Raw genomic sequence first — 11721 nt, 5'->3', positions numbered from 1 at the left:
TAGTTGAAACTATTCATTGGGTAATTATTTCTTGTAACAACTTGGAGCCTGTTAAGGCACAGGGAGTCATCTCAGGGTATGCATCACCGGGCACTGCCCTTGTTCTAGGACGCTGCCATAGCTTGGCTGGGGGATCTCTCTGCTTGCCCGCAGATCCACTGGCCAAAGCAAGCACAGGCAGCTTGTCACAGACATAAGTGGTTGCACATCAAGACTGCTCATGTCTTCTCCCAGCTGCGAAGTGGAAGAAAATTAAGTCTGTAGAAACTCCCAGGAGAGGCAAATGGTGCCAAAGTACTTCAGGAGAGCGCGCTCTTCTTTGGAGTCAGTGTTCAGGTGGGGCCACAGAACTCCCCAGGTCTGGGACTTGATAACCATCTCGAAAACCCATTGGGGGTCACTCCTGGAGCCCTGCGTGCCCTTTCCCCCCCAGGCTGGGTGCAGAGAGGCGGCGGGGACGCCACCTCCGTCTCCAGCGGCGAGCGGGCGCGCCCAGGTGTGCCGGGCCGCGCCCGGGCGGGCGGAGCCGCCGGCGGAGAGCCCGCGGAGCCTCGCAACCATGGAGCCCGGAGAGGCGCTGCCCGCCAGCCCGTCCTGCCGTGCGGGTCAGTGTCTGCGCGGCCGCGGGGGCCGGGGCACCGCGGGAGGGCGCGGGGGTGGCTCGGTCTGCGCGGAGGGTCCGCGGGGCTCGGGACGCGGCCGTGCGCCCCTGTAGCCCCCGGTGTCCGGAGCCCCACGTAAGATTTTCCTCCGCCCTGGCGTCACCCAGCTGTTTCCTGAGGAGTGGCGTTTGTCCGGCGCCGGGGAAGCTCCTGCGCTTCTCCCGCGGCTGCCTCGGGTTAAACATCTTTTCAGCTTTGTTTTGTGCTTTTTGTGAGTCTCCACTCCAGGTGTGCCAGGGAAGAATTCCTTGCGGCTTCTCGATACACCCACTTTCGGCCCCAGGAGCTGTGCCTTGGCAAAGGTGGCCTTGGTATTTCCTGGGTGACCGAGAAAGACGTTTCATGTTTCTGCCAGGGGTGAGCTGAATGAGCTCATTAGAGATGGTTAAATTATTGCCTAATTAAAGCAATTAGTTTTCGAGATGACTTAGGACCAGTATCTTCAGTGGCAGGTTAAGAACCAAGTTGGCTGTCACTAACCAGGGCAAGTCAGCCCTGGACTGCAGAATGAGTTAGCAAGTTAGATGTGTCACAAGTGGTGCATAGCACCGAGGTGGCTGGTCTACCAGCCAGATGGAGAATATACAGGTGTTTGAGGGTAAAAAAAGGAAAAAAAAAAAAATAAGCTGAATCATAAAAAAAATTTAGAAGTTACACCCGCAGCTGCCTTGGCTCAGACTGGTTTCCTGTTGCTGCCAACCTTGAGTCAGAGCTGGGAGAGATTATTTCTGCAAGGAGGAGTTCTGCTGACAGGTTCATGTTTGTTGACATTTGGAAGCAGGAGGTGAAACTTGCTTAGCTACAGAAACTCTGTGCTGAGCAAGCCAGGCAGCCTCAGTGGTTTGCCATCTTCTTTGGCCTTTCCAAGTGACCCTCAGACTGTTCACAGGGTTAATAAAATAGCAGGAATTCCCAGATCAGCCTCCTCTTCCCGTCTCTCAGGTGGTTCTTTGATCACTGCAGTTACATGCCACTTTTCATGCAAGTGGAACAAACGACTTTTTTTTTTCTTTAACTATGAGAAGCTGCTCAGTGCCATAAACAGAGATCATAAGCATTCAAAATTACTGTTCTCAGGGACAAATCCAATGTTTCCTTGTGAATATGGGCAAAGATTGTAATTCAGAAAGGAGAGAAACAACCTGTGGCAGTCACTGGGTGACTTAGTACAAGTGGCATGATTAATTTTCCTTATTTGATGTCGTAATGTATGCTGAAGAATGAAAAACTTTAGAGCACAGAAAAAGTAGCAGTAGTGTCACATGAAATGAAATAAGCTTGCCATTTATCTCCATCTAAATGAAAGTACACCAGTCACCAAAAAGGGGGAAGAAAATTGTTATTTTCTTCACTGTAGAAACCCAGTGCACTGGTAGAAAGCTGCTTTTACTGCTGCAGGGAACTGAAGAGCTGTACTTATCAGGAGTGTTTATCTTCATGTTTTCATTTAATTAAAGGTAAGGAATGTTACTGCTTCTCACACCATCCTGGTTTAGCATCAGTGTAGGTACTGGGAGCTAAGGGATTTCATTCATCTCTCCATTGTTTTTTTTCACAGAATAATAGAATAGTTTGGATTGGAAGGAACCTTTGAAGGCTATTTAAACCAACCCCCATGCCATGAGCAGGGGCATTTTTATCTTGCCCTGGTATGTGTTTACTAAGAGAAGATATATTTATGCTTAAAGGACTTTTCTGTAATTTTGTTTTGTGATTTATTCTTCACTAATTATGTCAAAACAAGTATATGCAAATTTTTCTTCTTCTAAGACTATGCTAATAGTTTAGGATTTTAAAATATTTCCAGGTGCAAATGCTAATTCTGTATTTTTACATTATCCAACTGTAATTTCCAATAATGATAAGAGTGTAGAATAGTATCTATCCTACATACTATGCAATGGTAACTGCATGTTGATCTAAGTTCTCTAAGATTTTAATCTTCAGCTGTGGAATATGAACATATCTATCATGTGGGAACATTTTTATTGAGTCTGACTTAGCAATACATAACAACTCCTGTTATATGGAAACACTCTTGGCAAACAAGTAAATGTGTTTGCACAGCCTTCAAATAAAATTACAACTTCCTGTAGTATGTTTGTTGTATAGTATGAAATGAGAAAACAGGGAGCAGGTACTCACGCTAGTTCCTTACTTGTGAAGGGTGCTGTCTCCCAGAGCTAATACCAGCATTGCCAACTGCAAATATGATATTTTTAAGATCTTATGTATTTTAACAATTCTTTGTTAAACTTTATTAAATGAATTATCCAAGTCTGCTTCTTGTTAATTGTTCAGTGAAGTACTTTTGATTTAGCATTTTTATTTCCAGAGCTTGAGTGTGGCACAGAGTCACATCCTTTTCTACCAAGTCCCCAAGTGGCATTTCTTCTGTTGGGAAAGGGGAGAAGAAAAAAAAAGAAAAAAAGGGAGTGTATTACTGATGCTGTCACTCTTCAGGATGAATTGTTCATGCATTATTTTAATTACAGGGAAAACATGGAAAACAAAACTATTTGTTGCATCCCCAGCTTCCTATGTATCACAGTGGACTGAGCTTTTGTACTTCTGCAAATTGTTTCATATTTTAACATGTCTTCACAATAAGCCTTCTTTTCAAAAAAGGCTGTTCTTAAAAGTTTTCCAGTCTAGATTCTGTAATCCACACTGGTTGCCTGATGCACTCTACTGTGACAAACTGAGATGTCAGCCTAGAATGCCTGAGCCCTGTTGCAGCTTTGCTGCCTGACTCCTGCTTCCCCATGCAAAAAAGCAACTCCTTTTGTTCTTGGAAATGCAGTACCTGTTCTTCCTCTAGCAACAAATCTAGGCTGATAACAATGATATTATTCCCACAGACTGTCATCATAGCAATATTGATAACGCTTGGCTGGCTGAGTGTGAAGCTTTGGTCTCTGCTCGGGATCACCCAGCTCTCCAGCAGTGTTGCAGGGATGGCTGGGGGAACTGTCCCCTGTGGCCTGGGATGTACCTCCACCCAGGGCTTTTCGAGCTTAGATTAAATTTGCTGTGAGGTGTAATGAGGTCTTCACCTGAAAATTTTGTGATTGGTTAAATAAGACTTGGCTCACACAGTATTCATTGAACAGTTTTCGTAAAATGTCTTAGTGCCCATATGCAGTGAGAATTTGCTCCCTCTTTGATTTTCCTTCCTTTTTTTTCCATTTGTTTTTCCAATCTCAGCTACCAATGTAAAAAGAGAAGCCTTGAATAGCAGCAGGCTTACTTTAACAGGCAAAGTCCAAAATCATGGATTTGGCTGTATGTTTGTGGTCTCTGCACAACAAAAAGGAGCCCTTTCATCTTGAGGTTTCAGGTTAGCTTTTAAGATTTTTTTTTTAGTTGAATTTTAAACTGAAGCTAATATTTTTTTTTTTGTGCATTCCTTGGTATTTCCCTTAGTGCTTGTTTGAGCCAGTGAAGTGCAAAATACGGATGTAAAATAATGTAATCACCTATGAACTATAGGAGTGGGTAGTGACCCAGGGCATCATTGTCTACATTGTATGGGTTTTGTGTGTTATTTGCACAGTCAGAAATTACAGGTGCTCTGCAAAGACATGAAAATGAGTGAGCACAGGGCTCTTCCAGAGCTGGGCCTGTGTTGTGAATCATTTGTCCTTCTCTTTCTGCTCCCAGGTGCTGTGCTCTCTTTTTCTTGCCGTGACTCCTGCCAGGCATGGTGCCAGATCATCAACGTGTCTGAGTCACGCTCTCCTCTCCTCACCTCTATGGAGGGGACAGGCAATGAAACACACTGGAGCATTTCCATGCCTTCTGGAAGCAAATACCACCTCTACATTGGCTTGGCTTTGGCTATAGGCTCCAGTATCTTTATTGGTTCTAGTTTCATACTGAAGAAGAAAGGACTTTTGAAACTGGCAGACAGAGGAGTCACCCGAGCTGGTAAGTGATGGTGCCCTCCTTGCTCCTGCTGGGGACACAGACACCTCTTGTAACTTGACAAAATCAAGGTTTGAGTCACAGATCACATATTTAAAATACTTTATTGGTGATCAGAAGTCCTGTCTTGGTGAGGGAGGGAGACATGGTATTATTTCCCTCTGTGTGATTACAGGGACTGGGATTTCAGAACTCGTAGGACTATGGGAGGTGCAGGGGGTATTAAATCTAGTGAGCTGGTGCTATTTCCTCACTGAGAGCAATTAGTTGCCCAAATAAAATTCTTCATTTGTCTCACCCTTCCAAATGCCCTTCTCCCTCTTTTTTTCAATCTTTTTCCCCTTCATTTGAGATGGAGGGTCGTAAGCTGGTAACTAGGTTTAGCTTTTTGGTTTTGCTCTGCTTTTTTAAAGTGAGTGCAGTGAGTTGCAGAAATGACGTTTATTACACAAGCTTCTACAGTTAGTACAACTATCCCTTCATCAAAGTCAACAGATGAACAGCTAGAAAAAGAACAGTTGCACTGTCATAATTTCCTTTGCATGGATTTAAATACATAGCATTAGCAGTTTTTCTTTTGTTTGTTGTGTTTATTGCAAAATATTATTCCAGAGAATTTGGTTATTTGAAAAACTCTGATACTGAATATTATATATACTTATGTTTTATGATAAAAAAAATCATGTACACAGGGGCATTTTTCTTCCTAATTTCTTCCAACCTAAAGTAAAAGGAGAGTCAAACTGCAGTTGACTGTATGAATATATTGCATCTGTCCCAGAAGAGCATTTTGAAACATTTCTTAAGCTCACTGACAAACTTTATAAACATTTTACTTTTGCTTGAAACTTCCCCTCTGTGTATATTTACTCAAATAACATTTTTTAGAAGTCCAAGTGACAAAGCAGTAGAGTGGTTAATAAAATGTCAGTCAAAATCAAATATTCTTCCTCTTGCATCCAGGTAACATGCTCTTTTGGTACTTTGTAAGTGCAAATGTGAAGCTGTACTTTTTGTTTCTTACAATAAGGTGATCTGTTTCTTCTAAGATGAGGTTATTTTTCTTTTTCAGGACAAGGTGGATATTCTTATTTGAAGGAATGGCTTTGGTGGGCTGGACTGCTATCAAGTAAGTCAGCTCTTTCCTCTCAGCCTATATGTAAATCTACAAAAAGCAAATTGTTTTAAAGAGATTTATTGTCTGATTTTTCATTCCCTTCACTTAAAAGAAATGTCCTTGCAATCACATTCATGAGAAGCTGTTCTCATATGCCGTCTCAAATACTACATTTGGTCTTGAGAGCTCTTTGCAGAGTAACCATCTTTTATTTAATATCTGGTCAAATGCTGTGGAATTGCATCTGTCCAGCTTCTAGGAGTACTTAGGAGAAGAGCATTTCACTTTCTTCAGCATTTATTACTTCCAGAAGAGGTTATGCAGCTAATTTTGAAATAAAAATGTGCATATATAATGCAGAAAAAAGATTTTGGTTTGTGTTTGCTATCATAGTTGTCATACAAAATATTTACAATAGTGTGCCTTTTAATAACCTCCTCCAAGCTGATCCAAATATTCTTTCTTCTGCAGTGGGATTAGGAGAAGCTGCAAACTTTGCTGCCTATGCCTTTGCACCTGCAACCTTAGTTACCCCCTTGGGTGCACTGAGTGTTCTCATAAGGTCAGTACCAACTGGGAGCAAGCCTTGGCAAATGAACTGCTCACTACATGAGGGAAAAAATACTGTCTTTGGCTGAAAGTAGAGATTTTTCATGGGAAAGCTGAAAAGGAATTTATGGGCAAAAATTGCTTTTTGTTGCTTGGTGGAAAGATATTTTTCCTTATTTAGAACTGAGTTCTCTGGGCAAATAGAATCAAAAGTCTTGTTGCAAAGGCCAGTAGCTTTCCACCTAGATCACAAAGTAGTTCTTATCAGCATAAACAAAGTATATTGCTGATAGAAGGTAATTCATCTATTCTTAGAGAACTGGAGCTTTTTAAAAAACTGTTATCCTGTTCTTTGGCTGTGACTAAACTTTAAATAAAAATACAGCATTCCTTCACAGAATGTTTTCAAAAACATTTATATTTATAGGAGCATAATTTCATATTAAGGCACACTTAGTAAACCTTTTGTTTTGTCTTGTCTTTTTGAAATTTATCTGGAAAGAAGGCAAAGAAAATCTAAGCTTTTTTCTGTATCCACAATTTAAATTTGTGGTTCTTTTGAAACATAAATATCCTTCACAGACTTATTGTTTCCTATGTATGAAGAAAAAATTATTTCCAAGTTCTTAAGCGCATACAGTAATGTGGCTATCATAGAAGCAGAAAAGACATGGACTGTGCATACAAAAATTTTATAGGAAATAATCTTTTAGCAAAATGAAATTACAGTATTTTAAATGTAAAACTCTTGATTTTTAAGAACTGAGTATATTATATGAGACACTGTGTTTAAAACAACATGCAACACATATTAAAAACAAAACAAAAAAATTACTTGAACAAAAAAAAAAAAACCAAACCAACCAATCAAACAAAAAAAAAAACCCTAGGAAGCTTGCAATAATCTACCTGCTCAAACTGCAGCTGTTCTGTCATAGCAAAACTAATGTAACTGAGTCCCTGCAGTGATGCTGGGGTCAGCATGTTGGTAGATGCAGATAACCTGGCTGCCTGGCTGCTGCTGTGCAAAAACAGCCTGAGTTTTATTGCCCTCTTCTTTGATGGGGATAGCAATCATTCAGATTTTCATGAGACAGAGAGGTGGTTAGAACTTCATGTCAGTGAACCCTTGTGTGACAAAAATGTCTGTATTTTGATCAGTGGGTTGAATAACTATTTGTGAGTGTGTTCACACACCATTAAGCCTGTGTCTGTGCCCAAGGTTGTTCTCTAACAGGCTAATTATGCCCTGTGAGTGGTGTTATTTAGGCCATGTTATTGTCCTTAAGTTAAATAATCAACCCCGTGGGGATCCTGGGGTTGATCTCTTTGAAGGGGGACACATGCCTTCCTCTGTGCTTTGGGGGCCGTCCTGGCAAGCCAGGCAGAAAGTGTGCCTGGGTGGGAGAGCCTGGGGAGGGATGAGGAACAGTTTCCAAAACTCATGAGCATTGGTTGTAAAATGGCAAATGAAGTGCTTTGAACCGTTTTTGGAAGAAGGAAACAGCTCTGGTGGTTAATCTACAGTGAGAGTGCATACCCCAACCCAGGCAATCAGGAATGGGAAGCTCCTTAGCAATTTGGACCCTTTTACAACCTGGAGGGAAGCAATGAAGGTTGCTAAACTCCCTAAAACCTGACCTTGCCTTTCTGGTCATGACCAGAAAGGAAAAACTCCTTACAATTTGATTGTTTCAGGCTGATTTACTATATATCCAAATTCAAAAGCGGTTTTCTGTTATACTACACAGAGAGATTTTGAATGTCTTCTGTGGCTGGTGGAGCTGAACATTTTATTTCTATTTTGCTGACCAGTGCTATATTGTCATCCTATTTTTTAAATGAGAAGCTGAATATTCATGGAAAGCTGGGCTGTGTACTGAGCATTTTGGGGTCAACAGTCATGGTTATCCATGCTCCAGAGGAGGAGGAGGTCACCTCACTAGATGAGATGGAAAGAAAGCTGCAAGATCCAGGTCTGTATGCAATTGCAGTGAACACATGCTGCACACATGGGGAAGTGTCTAGGACACTGAACAACTCTGAGCATGTTTGTGGGCATTGTCTGGTGTTGTATCTCATGTGCATTACTCTTCCTTCTTTTTTACAGCGTTTGTTACATTTGCTGTTCTGCTAACAATCGTTGCCCTTGTCCTAATCATTGTTGTGGCTCCAAAGAGAGGTCAGACAAATATACTGATCTACATTTTAATTTGTTCACTCATCGGTGCCTTCTCTGTCTCGTCTGTGAAAGGCCTGGGCATTGCCATTAAACAAATGCTGCAGAGGAAGCCAGCCTATCGCCATCCACTGGTTTACATTTTGGTGGGCGTCTTGGTGCTCTCAGTCAGCACCCAGATCAACTATCTCAACAAAGCACTGGACGTGTTCAACACATCCCTGGTGACACCCATTTATTACGTGTGCTTCACTACGACAGTGGTGACATGCTCCATCATCCTGTTCAAGGAGTGGAGTAGTATGGAACTGGGTGATATCATTGGAACCCTGAGTGGATTCTGCAGCATCATCATTGGCATATTCCTACTGCATGCTTTCAAAAACACTAACATCACCTGGAGTCAGTTGATGTCCACTGTTGCTAAAGAACCATCACTGCCACAGCATGAATTTGAAACCGGTCACACTTTGCTGGAGAGCATGGAAGACGCAGCTTTGGCATATGAGGAGGACAACGTTTTATTCAGTCAGTGAAACACTCAAGCAGGGTTCATCAGACATTGCAAACTCAGCCCACCCATTTTTACTAGAATGCTCTACTTTTCTGCAGTCCTATTGAAATTTGTCTGTGAGGCCTGTTAAGTGTGGACCACTCCTCTTTATGTCAGCTATTGGCAGTAATGAGTGAAAATGTTCAGTAATTAGCATGACAGAAACCTGGGGGTCATTATAGGTTAGGCGATGAAAAACATGATCCTTTTTTTATGCAGCATCTCTTCTTGGGAAATTTTAGCAAAGAAGAATGGTCTTTGTAAGCCATGTATAAAAAATTCAATTTTCTTTTAATGATAAAAGAAAATCCTTGCTGAAGTGGCAGGTTCTCTGCTATTATCTTGATGATGGCCTTAATATTTCTGGCTTTCTTTATATTTTTATAATTTATTGCCAAGTGAGCTTGCAGATACTCTACATGACGGATATTCATTGGAGACATAATATGAAGAAAACAGTGTTTAACCCCTTTAGTTTTTAATACAAAATTTTATGCAAGATTTTTTTCATTTTTGATGTTTTGAATGAACATTGATTAGATGTCACAAAAAATTTTAGCAAATACAATTCTTAATACATCTCAGCTTTTCTACCCAAGGAATCCTGAATGGATTGTGAATCCCTGTATGTGCCTGTACTTTTCTATTTCTAAACTAAGACCATGTTTTAGAAAAAGAAAATTCATTAGAGGCCTGAAAACAGTTGCTACTGGCTTAAAAAGTTACATGAGGTTATAGAATTAAGTATTCAAAGGCAGGAGAAAACCAGAACATGCAATGAAAAATTTCCACTTTGTTTTATATTTTGAGGATTAAGAAGGGGCTTTACTTATTTCCATACTTCTTCCTAATACAGACGTCTATTCATTAGAACCCATTTAAGCTTTTCAAAATTTTTCCCTCATTTTCTGGAAAAGTATTGTTCTTTATTAATAATAAAGCAGTCCTGTTAATTTTTATTCTTTTATAAGTGCAAAATCCATTTTACAATCCATGTACTACTTCTAAAAATACTAGGTAGAGGATGGGCTGTAGGAAAGGGGTGAGAAACATCAGAATGTCTTTTTTTTTTTTTTTTTTTTTGAGTTTGGACTTTCCTAAAAAAGAGTATTCACCCCTATTAGATGTTTTACAATATGTTAACCTACCAGAGGCCTTGAAGATTGGTAACTGCACTGCAGTACTGTAGTTCCTCAGTTGTGGTCACTGATCTTCCTGTCACAAAAAAGCTTGCACAGCCCATGGTTTACTCATTACAATCCTCTTTGTTTTCCACTTTGTAAGTAAGTAACTTCAGCAATCAGATGTGTGGTTGGTGACAAGCTCATCAGAAAGCAGCATTTCCAATATTTGGATTTTTAAGTGTCAGTCCAGAACATTTGCCAGAGGATGCCAGCACTTCAGCAGTTAAAAACTGGTTTTAATCAGCTGAAATTTATATGCCAAGCAGAACGTCCTCATGAAGCAGGCTATATGTTTTCTAATGTTCAAAAGGTTTAGTAGAAGAGGATGGTTTGGATGGATGGAAAATTGTTCTGCCAAAGAAAGCTCATCCTTTGCAAAAGGATTGCTGCTTATATTTCATACATTTGTGTGGCATCACTGTTACCCTGCAAAAGGGACATTTTCACCAAAAATATATTTGCCTCCTACATATAATGACATTCTATACATTATCAGTTTGGAGTACTTTTGAGCTTGAGTGATGAAATTCGTAACAATTCTTTGATGTTAAAATGCTTGTGTTAAAAAAGCTTCAGAGAAGAAAATCCAGCAGGATTTCATTACTTCTTAGTTAATGTAGAGAGTACTTTGGTTTTATTGACCAGATTCAAGCTTCAAAATATTTTTAGTTAAAAACAAGTAATACAAATAATAAAAAGACTAAAGATGGAGGGGATTTTGTAGTTTGTTCTTTAAGAAAAACTTGAATTGTTTTCACAATTTTACACAATTCAAATAATAACTGAAGAAAATACTGACTGTAAAAAAGAGAAAAAGAAATGCTTTTGCATAGTTCGTGGCCCCTTTATTTGCTTACAGAGTCATCACTGTGGTGTGACCAAATTGGTTATTTGTAAGAAATAGCAACCAGTCCAGTTCTTGAATGGATGTGCATTGGCATTTTTTAAAGATATGTCATAATACTTTCTTTGAGAAGGGTGTGGACTCCTTATATACCAACTGCTGGCAATAATTAACTTATACCAAGCAAAATTCCTCTATTTTCTACTGGACCTGGGTATCGCTATTATACATAAACAATAGTAATTTATACATCAATTATATATATATAATTTATATATTTTTCTATATTTACATATAAATATATAAAAATACACATAAATAATGTATATATAGTATATATTATTTGTGCATAAATAATACTAATACTAAAAATAGCAACTAATAATAAAAGAATATTATTTTCTAACAATGTCAAAAAAACAAAGTTAATGGTTATTTTCATGGTGTACAAGAAATCCATCATCTTAGAAATTAATTAGTGATTAATTTTTTGTATAAAAACATTTGTTATAAGAGATGCTATTTTTTAAATGTTTATATTTAGTTACTAGTTTGGAATAACTTTGATTTTTTTAATTTATATTATGCTAATATTTCTCTTTTAATAAATTATTCATGGTTATGTACTAAATTATCTGTGTTTTTTAAACAAGGGATAAAAAAAGAGTATCATTCATATTTCTTAAGTGGAGAAGAAAACCCAAAG

At 39.3% G+C, this 11721-nt stretch overlaps 1 protein-coding gene across 1 annotated transcript; it reads left to right on the top strand.

Annotated features, from left to right (window-relative positions):
* The first annotated feature begins 283 nt into the window (after window positions 1-283).
* Window positions 284-11422, top strand: NIPAL1 (NIPA like domain containing 1). Its single transcript, XM_053976674.1, has 6 exons — window positions 284-605; window positions 4326-4592; window positions 5662-5718; window positions 6178-6268; window positions 8071-8231; window positions 8366-11422. The coding sequence occupies exons 1-6, from the start codon at window positions 284-286 to the stop codon at window positions 8968-8970; spliced, it is 1503 nt and encodes a 500-aa protein (XP_053832649.1). The 3' UTR covers window positions 8971-11422.
* Window positions 11423-11721: the final 299 nt, after the last annotated feature.

This window comes from Vidua macroura, chromosome 4 (genome assembly GCF_024509145.1).
Source record: "Vidua macroura isolate BioBank_ID:100142 chromosome 4, ASM2450914v1, whole genome shotgun sequence".
NCBI classification, from domain to species: Eukaryota; Metazoa; Chordata; class Aves; order Passeriformes; family Viduidae; genus Vidua; species Vidua macroura.
This window is presented reverse-complemented; position numbering and strand designations above follow the sequence as displayed.